The 14,316-nt window shown below is 42.1% G+C and overlaps 1 protein-coding gene across 1 annotated transcript in view; it reads left to right on the top strand.

The window, feature by feature from the left end:
• The window catches only part of LOC143292124 (glutamine--fructose-6-phosphate aminotransferase [isomerizing] 2-like), a 59,010-nt gene that overhangs the window by 5,716 nt on the left and 38,978 nt on the right, over positions 1–14,316 (top strand). The window contains exons 3-7 of the mRNA XM_076602313.1: positions 1–82; positions 4,765–4,890; positions 6,428–6,486; positions 9,794–9,931; positions 11,436–11,497. The exon at positions 1–82 is cut by the window's left edge and continues 8 nt beyond it. Coding sequence (XP_076458428.1) covers positions 1–82; positions 4,765–4,890; positions 6,428–6,486; positions 9,794–9,931; positions 11,436–11,497 — 467 coding nt within the window. The remainder of the gene's footprint in view (positions 83–4,764; positions 4,891–6,427; positions 6,487–9,793; positions 9,932–11,435; positions 11,498–14,316) is intronic.

The raw sequence follows: 14,316 nt of genomic DNA, 5'->3' as shown, positions 1-14,316 counted from the left end.
GTGGAGGGCAAGGTGAAGGGTGGCATGCCCCAGGTCATCAAGCAGACTGGCAAAGTGGCCAACCTGGAGGAAGAGATCAGGTGTAAGTTTGTAATCTATTTTATCTTATTTCATTCCTTACATACTGGACACTGTTGTGGGTTTTTTGTTGTTGCTGTTGTTGTTGTTTTTTTTTTTGTTTTGTTTTTTGTTGTTGTTTTTTGTTCATTGTTTCTTGTATTAAAACTCATAGTAACTCACTCAGTACGGCCAGTCCTCTGTTCTCCTCTACACAGACCCCTCGGATGTCCAGTGGGTGTCTGAATGACCCAACCTTTAGCTTTCGTCGTCAGAATTGTGGTATTCTTTGTCAACATTCACCTCTTCAGTATAAGACCCTTCCGCTTGCAATATTTTGATGATAGTAACTGGGATGAAACACTGTTAACGTCGTCTCTTTCGCCGTTCGTATGGAGAGAGTTAACTCATTCTACCCCACAGCTACTGTTTTCAGTCTAGTATCATCATCTTAGATGAACAGACTATAAATAAATAAACCTAGCCTAACCCCACAGCTACATTCCTGCTACAACTCCCCTGGACCAGCACTCCATTTGGATTTGTATTTGTATTTCTTTTTATCACAACAGATTTCTCTGTGCGAAATTCGGGCAGCTGCATGCAGTTTTATTTGTTTTTCCCATCAAAGTGGATTTTTCGATAGAATTTTGCCAAGAACAACCCTTTTGTTGCTGTGGGTTCTTTTACGTGCACTAAGCGCATGCTGCACATGGGACCTCGGTTTATCATCTCATCCAAATGAATAGCGTCCAGACCACCACTCAAGGTCTAGTGGAAGGGGAGAAAATATCGGCAGCTGAGCCGTGATTCGAACCAGCGCACTCAGATTCTCTCGCTTCCTAGTGACCAAGTCAGTGAGAGAAGGACTTTAAGGACTTTGAGTCTGAAGATGAAGAAACGGGTTCAAGTCAGGCCTATCACAGCCAGTTCTAGCCTATCTTTTGTCTGAAGTCAGGCTAAAACTTTACTAGTCATTTGTAGGCATAGGTACAGTTGGCAAATCTGTTGCTGAAATGTTATGAAGTGAAAAGACAGCGTGGGACAGCAAGTCAACAGTGTGAATTTTGCCGGAAGGGTATTGTTACTGAGGTAAGTGTGTGTGACCTCACATCCTCCATGAGACACTTGGGAGTTACTGGCAAGTTTGATTGTACCAAGTGAAGGCACAGTGTACAGCTGTAGAAAACAAGGATGATGGTGACCGTTATGTGAGTAGGCTATTGTTGTTGTTGTTGTTGTTGTCCTGTTCTTGTTACGTGATGCATTAAGTGTTGGTGTTGGCTTTGTAAACAACCTTTTATGCATGCAGATGTGTATATCAATTTGTCTGGGTCTCTGGCATGGTTTCTTCAAAATGTGTACAGCAGTTTCTCTCTCTCTCTCTCTCTCTCTCTCTCTCTCTCTCTCTCTCTCTCTCTCTCTCTCTTGCGAGCGCTAATGCTTTCTTGATTACCTTGGACCCTTTTTTTTTTTTTTTTTTTCCATGTGCGTCCATGGGAAATATTTTGGAATACATTTTTACTCACTCTCTTTCTGTCTGACTTTCACTCTCTGCTTCTCTTTCTCTCTTGCATGGGTCTTTGTGTGTGTATTATTGTTGCTGTCTTTGTCTTCATGTAAAGAAAAATCACATGCAAAACAACGTGTACACATGATGACGTATCCATGTATCACTGCTGTCCGGGTCTGTGGCATGACATAGGCAAGATATATTTGGCACCCATGTGTGTGTGTGTGTGTGTGTGTGTGTGTGTGTGTGTGTGTGTCCCTCTCTCTCTGTGTCTGTCTAATCTCTTTACAGTCTATTTCCCTATCAGTCTCTCTATCTTTCTCTCCCTCTCTTATGCGTCTAAATGTTGGTGTCATTGTTGCTGTCTTTGTCAGTCATCATAAAGAAGAAAACACATATGCACAACAGCTTGTATGCGTGATGATGTACGTATCTATGTATCATTGCTGTCAGGGGTCTATGGCATGACATGTGGCGATATGTGCAATGTGTATATGATTTATAAATCTGTCTCCATCGTCCGCCTCCATCCTCCTATCCCCCTCTCTCTGTGTCTCTCTCCTTTTGTCACGGCTGTTTGTACTTACTGACACGTGTGTCTAATGATGTGGTTCCAAACTTCAAATACACAAAGCAGGTTACTAGTATGGAGTCCATTATTAACTTTCCACAGGGATCTAAAGACATGAAAATATTTCTCTCTCTCTCTCTCTCTCTCTCTCTCTATATATATATATATATATATACATATATATATATATATATTATATTATATTAGGTTGTGCATTCTCTCTCTCTCTCTCTTTCTCTGTGTACGCGCGCGCACGCGCATGTGTGTGCGTGCTTTCGTTTACTTTATCAGGAACTTTTCTGTTGTTGATCATAACTATTAAAACTATGACAAGGGTAACTTATCAAAAAAACATCACACACACACACACACACACACACACATATATATATATATATATATATATATATTTACATGACATTACATTACATAACACATTTTGCAGCCATTTACTGTTGTGTGAAGAGTTAACAATTGCTTCGGTACTTGGTCAGCACTTTCTGTGCGTACGTGTGTTGATGAGTCAGGAGCGATACCATCTTCGCGCCATGTGTAGCCACCTGTGGTGATGCGTGGTGTGTATGGAGGATGCAGAGAAAGGGAAGGGGAGGGGAGGGGGAGAGGCAGGGTGGGGGTCGGGGGGTGGGGGGGGGCTGACTCTGGTGCTGTGTAAATAACACTATGTGGTTTGTGGGAGGCGGCCGCTGCGCTATTCTCTCGCTAAGCATGCTTCCAGACAGACGCAGCGGGCACAGTTTAGAGTACTGGTCAAACAGTGAGATTGCGCTCGTTTTGATTTCTCACCCTCCGACATCATGATGTACCGGATTCTGAACTAAATGTCTCAGACGGAACTGCTGTGGGAGTGAGTTGATAGCTCATTTATTCATGACCCCCCGTCCCCTCCCCCTCCCCCATCCCCCCCCCACACACACCACCCTCCCCCCACCCCTACCCCCACCCCCACCATCTCATAACAGCATCTAGACTTGTCGTTTCTCTCATTCTCTCTCGCCTTGACTACTGTAACTCTCTATTGTCTGGTTTGCCTGCTTCATCCATTCAGTGCCTTCAGCGCATACAAAACTCTGCTGCCCAACTCGTCCTCAGAAAGAAAAGATCTGAGCACATCACTTCTCTTTTGCAACAACTCCACTGGCTCCCTGTCTCACACCGAATAAAGTACAAGGTCAGCCACTCTATGTTATAAATTTATAAATGTATTCACAAAACTGCCCCTTCCTATCTCTGTGGCTGCCTTCACCTCAACACTCCATCGCGCTCACTACAATCGGTTTCGGATCCACTCTGTTTACGCATACCCAGATTCAAACACTCGACTGTTGGCCGCCGTTCTTTCTCTGTCTCTGGCCCTTGCAATTGGAATGAACTTCCTCTTTTGCTTCGTCAAGTCTCCACTCTCAGCTCTTTCAAGTCTGGCCTTAAAACCCACCTTTTCCCAAAATAGCCTCCCTTTCCTGCCCTTCCTTGTCTTTAGTTTCTACAGTTTTAGAGTTATGCATGCGTGCCAATGACTGGTGCGAAAGCACTTTGATTTGTCTCTGCACAAGGTTCAGTGCTGTATAAGTACCATTATTATTATTATTATTATTATTATTATTATTATTATTTTCCTTTCTTCCATCCCTCTGTTCTCTCCCCTTTTTCTTCTCCATTTCTTTCCCAGCCCAACAACACTTTTCTTAAATTGTGATAGGCGTATTTCTCTCCCCAAAGTTTGACCGGAAAATCAAACTGACCATCGAGTCTTTCGGACGGGACGATAAACTGAAGTTCCATGTGCAGCACGCACCTGGCGCTCTGAAAAAAGAACCTGTGGCAACATAAGTGTTGTCCTTTGGCAAAGTTCTGTAGAGGAAATCCACACTGACAGGCACACAAAAAATGAATAGCTCATTTATTCATGCCCGCCCCCCCCCCTCCCCCCCACCATCTCATAACGCAACATCTAGACTTGTCGTTTCTCTCATTCTCTCTCGCCTTGACTACTGTAACTCTCTATTGTCTGGTTTGCCAGCTTCATCCATTCAGTCCCTTCAGCGCATACAAAACTCTGCTGCCCAACTCGTCCTCAAAAAGAAAAGATCTAAGCACATCACTCAAATTTTGCAACATCTTTTGCAACATATGCATGCACTCAAGGCCTGACTAGCACTTTGGGTTATGCTGCTGGTCAGCCAAAGTTCTGTAGAAGAAATGCAGACTGTTAGGCACATAAAAAATATATGCATGCGATCAAGGACTGACTAAGCGCTTTGGGGGTGTAACGTATAAGAATTTGTCCAAACACAATGACGGCTTCCTCGAGAAACTGACACAGAAACTTTGTGTGTTCTGTGCTCAGTGATGCCAGTGTAACTTCTTCTTCTTCCTCGTTCGCCTCCCATTAGATGAGCAGCCCGGTGTCCTCGATGAAGGCTGCCGTCCGTCGCAGCTCCTCCAGGGTGCCGTACAGCTTGGCTTCCACTGCTGTCAGTATTGGCCAGTACTTCCTCCTGGATGCTGCATGCCTCGTACAGTGACTGAAACTGAGAGTTTGTGTGTTCTGTGCTCAGTGACGCCAGTGTAACTGAACCTGAAGGTCTATGTGTTCTGTGCTCAGTGACGGAAGACTTGAACCTGGAGCAGGAGTTCCAGAACCATGCTGGCATCGCTCACACCCGCTGGGCCACCCACGGCGAGCCGTCCCCAGTCAACAGTCATCCCCAAAAGTCCGACCCTGAAGCAGGTGTGTGGTGAAGAACAAAACATCTGCATCTTTCATTTTAGTTAAACCCATTCTTCTATTTCTTCTTCTTCTTCCTCTTCTTCTTCTTCTTCTTCTTCTTCATTCGTGGGCTGCAACTCCCACGTTCACTCGTATGTTACACAAGTGGGCTTTTACATGTATGACCGTTTTTACCCCGCCATGTAGGCAACCATACACTGTTTTCAGGGGTGTGCATGCTTGGTATGTTCTTCTTTTCATAACCCACTGAACGCAGACATGGATTACAGGATCTTTAATGTGCGTATTTGATCTTCTGCTTGAGTATACACACTAAAGGGGTTCAGGCACTAGCAGGTCTGCACATATGTTGACCTGGGAGATCGGAAAAATCTCCACCCTTTACCCACCAGGCGCCGTCACCGAGATTCGAACCCCAGACCCTCAGATTGTTCACTTCAGATTAGGTCAGGAGGGAAAGGTTGATAAATAAATAAATGGATAAGTGAAAAAAAAACAAATGAAAAGAGATAGAAACTGAGTTATTGATGATGAAAGACAACTTTATTCTTTCATCTGCTGCGTCTTGAGTTTCACTTTTCAATTCATGATGTTCGTCCTTTGGATTCGAAGATGACCATGGCTTCAAATATCAGATGGAAGATCGGTGGCTGTGGGTCCGGGGGTTACTGATGAGGCCAATCGGGGACTTAAGGCTCGCCCGCATGTGGGACACAAGTGAGTGGGTGCTGTCGTGGTAGTGGATGCTGCTCGGGCCCTGTGCACAGCACGTTTTTGTTGCGCCTCGGTGGTACGCCTGGCTTCAGCTGCAGATGCTCCTGTGGTTATCTTGCTGCGCCAAGCTGGACGATCCAGAGCAAGCGTCTCCCATGTGTTGATGTTGACGTCCAGGTCTTTGAAGGTCTTTCAGTACATATACTCATGTTAATGAATTCAGGTCAGGTCTCTACCTGCCACAGGTACCATGTAACCCTGTGCTACCTGTCACATGTGGGCAGATGGAGCTCGACAGCCTGGGAAGGCAGTCCATCTAAGACAAGGAAAAGTCTGAAGTAAAACCCATGAAGTGCTAAGGAATGCAGGACAGTCTCGACATGCATTGACCCTGGGTCCATGGCCATGTCCCGACTTTCAGTAGCCGCGCCCCCATGCCTCCGAGGAAGGTTTTTGAGCCAGAGGCTAGGACAAGGACAGTCTGATATAAAACCTACGACCTGAGGACCTCACTGTCACCGTCCCAGCTTGCTAGGCTATGGCAGATGAACCACGGGTGTAAAGGGTGGGGCCAGTACTGTGCACACTGCACTCCACCTAAAAATTCCATTGCGCAGGCTTGAAGGACACGTCCACGTCCGCGCCACCAACTCATGTTAACAAACGTGCTGTTGCTATTGTCTTAGGATTCAGTTCAGTTTCAAAACAAAACAAACAAACAAACAAACAAAATGTTGTGAGGATTCCACACATTCTCCAGCATGATGTTATATATATATATATATATATATACATATTTTTTTGTGTTCTTTTATGTTGTCAGAGTTCCTGCTCGTGCACAATGGAATCATAACTAACTACAAGGACATCAAGTCTTTCTTGGTGAGTGTGCTTTTTTTTCTGGAGGATTCCATAGGATGATAATGATGATAATAATGATAGTAATAATACTAATCACAATACTTAAGAACTGCATCACAGTACTTAGAACCACCCACAGTATCACAATACTTAAGAACTGCATCACAGTACTTAGAACACTCCCAGTATCACAATACTTAAGAACTGCATCACAGTACTTAGAACACCCAGTATCACAATACTTAAGAACCACATCACAGTACTTAGAACACCCCCAGTATCACAATATTTAAGAACTGCATCACAGTACTTAGAACGCCCAGTATCACAATACTTAAGAACTGCATCACAGTACTTAGAACACCCCCAATATCACAATACTTAAGAACTGCATCACAGTACTTAGAACACCCTCGGTATCACAATACTTAAGAACTGCATCACAGTACTTAGAACACCCACAGTATCACAATACTTAAGAACTGCATCACAGTACTTAGAACACCCAGTATCACAATACTGAAGAACCTCATCACAGTACTTAGAACCACACCCAGTATCACAATACTTAAGAACCGCATCACTGTACTTAGGACCACCCCCAGTATCACAATACTTAAGAACTGCATCACAGTACTTAGAACACCCACAGTATCACAATACTTAAGAACCACATCACAGTACTTAGAACACCCCCAGTATCACAATACTTAAGAACTGCTTCATAATACTTAGAACACCCAGTATGACAATACTTAAGAACCACATCACAGTACTTAGAACCACCCCCAGTATCACAATTTTTAAGAACCGCATCACAGTACTTAGAACACCCAGTATCACAATACTTCAGAACTGCATCACAGTACTTAGAACCACCCACAGTATCACAATACTTAAGAACTGCATCACAGTACTTAGAACACCCACAGTATCACAATACTTAAGAACTGCATCACAGTACTTAGAACCACCCACAATATCACAATACTTAAGAACTGCATCATAGTACTTAGAACACCCCCAGTATCACAATACTTAAGAACTGCATCACAGTACTTAGAACACCCACAGTATCACAATACTTAAGAACTGCATCACAGTACTTAGAACACCCCAGTATCACAATACTTAAGAACTGCATCACAGTACTTAGAACACCCCCAGTATCACAATACTTAAGAACTGCATCACAGTACTTAGAACACCCTCAGTATCACAATACTTAAGAACTGCATCACAGTACTTAGAACACCCCCAGTATCACAATACTTAAGAACTGCATCACAGTACTTAGAACACCCCCAGTATCACAATACTTAAGAACTGCATCACAGTACTTAGAACCACCACCAGTATCACAATACTGAAGAACCACATCACAGTACTTAGAACACCCAGTATCACAATACTTAAGAACTGCATCACAGTACTTAGAACACCCAGAGTATCACAATACTTAAGAACTGCATCACAGTACTTAGAACACCCAGTATCACAATACTTAAGAACTGCATCACAGTACTTAGAACACCCACAGTATCACAATACTTAAGAACTGCATCACAGTACTTAGAACACCCAGTATCACAATACTTAAGAACTGCATCACAGTACTTAGAACACCCACAGTATCACAATACTTAAGAACTGCATCACAGTACTTAGAACACCCAGTATCACAATACTTAAGAACTGCATCACAGTACTTAGAACCACACCCAGTATCACAATACTTAAGAACTGCATCACAGTACTTAGAACACCCACAGTATCACAATACTTAAGAACTGCTTCATAGTACTTAGAACACCCAGTATCACAATACTTAAGAACTGCTTCATAGTACTTAGAACACCCAGTATCACAATACTTAAGAACCACATCACAGTACTTAGAACACCCAGTATCACAATACTTAAGAACCACATCACAGTACTTAGAACCACCCCCAGTATCACAATACTTAAGAACCACATCACAGTACTTAGAACACCCAGTATCACAATACTTAAGAACTGCATCACAGTACTTAGAACCACCCACAGTATCACAATACTTAAGAACCACATCACAGTACTTAGAACCACCCACAGTATCACAATACTTAAGAACCGCATCACAGTACTTAGAACCACCCACAGTATCACAATACTTAAGAACCACATCACAGTACTTAGAACACCCAGTATCACAATACTTAAGAACCACATCACAGTACTTAGAACACCCAATATCACAATACTTAAGAACCGCATCACAGTACTTAGAACCACCCCCAGTATCACAATACTTAAGAACCACATCACAGTACTTAGAACACCCAGTATCACAATACTTAAGAACCACATCACAGTACTTAGAACACCCAATATCACAATACTTAAGAACTGTATCACAGTACTTAGAACACCCAATATCACAATACTTAAGAACCACATCACAGTACTTAGAACACCCAGTATCACAATACTTAAGAACTGCATCACAGTACTTAGAACACTCCCAGTATCACAATACTTAAGAACTGCATCACAGTACTTAGAACACCCACAGTATCACAATACTTAAGAACTGCATCACAGTACTTAGAACACCCAGTATCACAATACTTAAGAACTGCATCACAGTACTTAGAACCACCACCAGTATCACAATACTGAAGAACCACATCACAGTACTAAGAACACCCCCAGTATCACAATACTTAAGAACTGCATCACAGTACTTAGAACACCCAGTATCACAATACTTAAGAACTGCATCACAGTACTTAGAACCACCACCAGTATCAATACTTAAGAACTGCATCACAGTACTTAGAACACTCCCAGTATCACAATACTTAAGAACTGCATCACAGTACTTAGAACACCCCCAGTATCACAATACTTAAGAACTGCATCACAGTACTTAGAACCACCCCCAGTATCACAATACTTAAGAACCGCATCACAGTACTAAGAACCATGTCCAGTATCACGATATTTAAAGCCATACCACAATACTTGGAACTACTTCAAACGCTTAAAACCAATCTCGCACATCACAGTACACTAATATGTGCATATCCACAACAACAACAACAACAGCAACAACAACAAAATCTAAAATTAGTCACACCCCTCCTCCCTACTTACAGCATCTCACCAAACACAGAAAACTGAAAAAAAAACAACCAAAAAACAAAACAAAAACCACTCACTGGAATGCATCCTGAGAGATGAAATTTACTTTACGGTAGAATTTACAATGTGACAGCCATTCTAAATCTAATGCACGCACATCATGTAATGATCTGGAAATAGCTGCGCTGTTGCTGTTGCAGGCCAAACACGGGCAAGCGGAGTGCGAGTCTGAGACAGACACTGAGGTCATAGCCAAGCTGCTGAAGCACGTCTACGATAGCTCCAAGGGCAAGAACCTGAACTTCCGAGAAATGGTGGAGCTCACCGTTCAGCAGCTGGTATGTTTGTTTTTCTTTTGGCTTTTTTTTTTTTTTTTTTTTTTTTTTGTCCCCTTTGCACGGAAAGTTACATTTCTTATATTGAAATGATTTTCATCATTATCATTACCAGAATTTTTTGCACGTTCACACAAATGACTGAAGACGAAATACACCATTCATATATTAGTAAACAATTGCAGAGTACTACACGCAACAGTTCACTTGCAAGGGTATTTGTTTCTTAACATATAAAGAAGAAAAACAAACAAACTAACAAACAAAAAGTAAAAAAAAAAAAAAAAAAAAAAAGGCACAGAGCCATACAAACAGTTTCAGTTTCAGTAGCTCAAGGAGGCGTCACTGCGTTCGGACAAATCCATATACGCCACACCACATCTGCCAAGCAGATGCCTGACCAGCAGCATAACCCAACGTGCTTAGGCCTTGAGAAAAAAACAAAAACAAAACAAAAACAAAACAAAAACAAAAACAAAAAAACAATGAATGCTCCTCAAAGACTCTGGACCTGTTCAAAAGGATCTACACTAATGAATAAGTCGGTAATTGAATTGATAAATAATCAATAACCCTGGGGTATCCCTGCATGGAATATGCTGGATTTTCAGTTACTGTTTCTTCATCATTACTTTCAGAACAGAACAGTGTCTTAATATCTGATGAAATAACTGCTGATTCCAAACCCTCCTACAGGGTAGCAGCTGGTATGTTGGCTAATAGTTCAACTTCATAGAAGAGATTTCACACTGGGGAGTTGGCCAATAGTTCAGCTTTATAGAAGAGATTTCATACTGGGGAGGTTGGCCAATAGTTCAGCTTTATAGAAGAGATTTCATACTTGGGAGGTTGGCCAATAGTTCAGCTTTATAGAAGAGATTTCATACTGGGGAGGTTGGCCAATAGTTCAGCTTTATAGAAGAGATTTCATACTGGGGAGGTTGGCCAATAGTTCAACTTCATAGAAGAGATTTCATACTGGGGAGTTGGCCAATAGTTCAACTTCATAGAAGAGATTTCATACTGGGGAGTTGGCCAATAGTTCAGCTTCATAGAAGAGATTTCATACTGGGGAGTTGGCCAATAGTTCAACTTCATAGAAGAGATTTCATACTGGGGAGTTGGCCAATAGTTCAACTTCATAGAAGAGATTTCATACTTACAAGAAAGAATTATTTTAAAAAGTCGTCTCTCTTTGTTTCAAGTCCATTGAGGCTACTGGTCCACAGTATCTTTCCAATCTCATTCATCCTTACATACCCTCATGCCAACTATGCGAATAATTTAATAATGTTTTGTAATCTTGTGTTCAGTTTTTCTTTTTTGATTTTTACATGTTTTTTTTTGTGGTTTTTTTTTCCTTCTTCTTCTTCTTTTTTTCTATTTGGCTATATTTTCAAGACAAGGCGTAAATGCTCATAATGATAATGATAATAATGATAATGATTTGTAACTGACTCTTTTGCCACAGACTGTGCATTGACACATTCATTTATGTTGTGAACAGGAAGGGGCTTTTGCTCTGGCCATTGTCAGCAGACATTTTCCTGGTGAAGTTGTGGCCACAAGGTTGGTTGAATAGATCTAAAAAAAAAAATTTTTTTTTTTTTAAACCCACACTTTTTATTATATATTTCTTCTGTTCTTGTTTTCCTTTGTGTGTGTGTGTGTGTGTGTGTGTGTGTGTGCGTGTGTGTGTGTGTGTGTTGCACGGCTCGCCATGCTCTATAACATCAGACATGACTTAGTTCATTTGGAGTTTGGAAAATCAAAACTCAGAGCTGCAACCTCACGTGACAGAAGACTGCACTCCCACCAGCTAAACCGCCTCCAATGTGTACATCATAGTGGAGTGATGGCCTAGGGGTAACGCGTCTGCCTAGGAAGCGAGAGAATCTGAGCGCACTGGTTCGAATCACGGCTCAGCCGCTGATATTTTCTCCCCCTCCACTAGACCTTGAGTGGTGGTCTGGACGCTAGTCATTCGGATGAGACGATAAACCGAGGTCCCGTGTGCAGCATGCACTTAGCTCACGTAATAGAACCCACGGCAACAAAAGTGTTGTCCCTGGCAAAATTCTGTAGAAAAATCCACTTCGATAAGAAAAACAAATAAAACTGCACACAGGAAAAAATACAAAAAAAAGGGTGGCGCTGTAGTATAGCGACACGCTTTCCCTGGGGAGAGCAGTCCGAATTTCACACAGAGAAATCTGTTGTGATAAAAAAGAAATGCAAATACAAATACAAGACTATCGACAAAACTCATTCCTGCCACATACCATCCAGGAACAACAACTTGACAGAGGCTGATGTGACATCAGAGACTCTTGACCTATTCAGGTCAAGAGCTAGCAGCCTCCTGCAGTAAATAATTTTTTTTTTTTTTTGCGTCAACCCCCCAAAAAGTGTGAGAATAATCAACCTGATGATTGTGGACACTCGACGGATGAAGATGAAGATGTACAAATGGGCCCTTATGTGTATGACCATTTTTACCCAGCCATGCAGACAAGCCATACTCCATTTTAGGAGATGGATGTGATGGTGATGATATGATGATTTGATGATATGATGATGATGATGATGATGATGATGATGCTGATGATGGTATGGATACTTATATAGCGCCTATCCTCCATCAGAGACCAAGCTCTAAGCGCTTTAAAAACACAGGGTCTTCTTCTTCTTCTTCTTCTGCGTTCACTCGTATGCACATGAGTGGGCTTTTACGTGTATGACTGTTTTTACCCCGCCATGTAGGCAGCCATACTCCGTTTTCGGGGGTGTTCATGCTGGGTATGTTCATGTTTCCATAACCCACCGAACGCTGACATGGATTACAGGATCTTTAACGTGCGTATTTGATCTTCTGCTTGCATATACACACGAAGGGGGTTCAGGCACTAGCAGGTCTGCATATATGTTGACCTGGGAGATCGTAAAAATCTCCACCCTTTACCCACCAGGTGCCATCACCGTGATTCGAACCCGGGACCCTCAGATTGACAGTCCAACGCTTTAACCTCTCGGCTATTGCGCCCGTCAAAACACAGGGTCATTTTGCACAACAGACTGCCAACCTGGGTAGAGCCGACTGATGGCTACCTTTGGGAGCTGATCATTCGTTTCCTGTGTCATTCAGTCAGATTTCAGTCACTAGGAATATTTCCTGTGTTATTCAAATTTTGAATATCTTTTAAAAAATTGTTGCCTTCAGGTTTTATATTTAATACAATGATCAAGAAGATGGATTTCGTCTTCCAGGATGTTACACTTGTTGCACAATCTGTCTTCTTGTGGAATATTTAAATATCTACCTTTCTCAATCTTTAGACCGTGTGCGCTTATTCTGAGTTTCGTTAAAGCTTGTCTGTGTTTTCTATCTGATATATTTAAAAGATAGTTTTCAGTTTTGTACTCTGCTTCAGTCGTATTGTAAAATTTTAGCTTTAATGTTTTTTTTCTCTTTTATCTTTCCAGTATTTGATATATTCATTTGTTAATTTTTTTAATATACGACCTATTTCAGTCAATGTACGCTGAATGTGAATTGGTTTTTCCAAATGTGATAAGGCCTATAATTTCGAGTATCTTTGTAACAAATATCAACCATGGGGAAGTTGTATTTTCTTGTTGGTACATGGACTTATATATTTTGTTGATGAGGGAAGTTTCTGGTAATTGAATTATGTGAATCCAGTTTGTAATAATTTGGCCTGTTATCTTTAAACTTATTGGGAATCTGCCCAGTTCTTTTCTTTCTCTCTTTTTTTTTTCAAAATAAGATTATTATACTTCCACCACATACTCACGAACGGACATAAACAAAAACGTCTACACGCTAGCAACATCGTCATCATCATCGTCATCCTCCTCCTCCTTCATCGTCATCAACAGAAACAAAATAGTCTCAAAGTCTGTGGCCTTTCATGCCCTGCTCTCATGGTGACCTCAGTTTCGATACCCCTCCACTTCCGTGCTTGGGGTGAGTCCTGTCAATGTCGTCAGTGTCGGCAGATTCATGGAGGGCTGTTGTTTGAGGGACGTGGTGGCGGTCTCCACTCTGGGAGGGATGCTCACTCAGTCTGGCTCCGCGACTAAGCCATTATTGTCGTTAATAGGGGGCTTAGTAGGTGGTGTCCTAAGTACATTAAAACAGAACAGGCAGCACTGAACACCACCAAAGTGACTCAGCAGCAGTGCAGGGTCTCCTCTGGTGTGTGGCCTCCTGGCTACCTAACATCGATGGTTCCCTGTGGACTGCCGACGCTGGAACTACGACGGACGAACCCGGGTGTGGCCGTGTATGGGGGAATCTAAATGAGCGGCGTGGGAGTAATGCCACTGAAACGGTGCAGATGACAGGGCAGCAAAAAAAACAACAA

This window comes from Babylonia areolata, chromosome 18 (assembly GCF_041734735.1).
Source record: "Babylonia areolata isolate BAREFJ2019XMU chromosome 18, ASM4173473v1, whole genome shotgun sequence".
Classification (NCBI taxonomy): Eukaryota; Metazoa; Mollusca; class Gastropoda; order Neogastropoda; family Buccinidae; genus Babylonia; species Babylonia areolata.
Note: the sequence above shows the minus strand (reverse complement) of the source record. Positions and strands in the feature narration are given on the sequence as shown.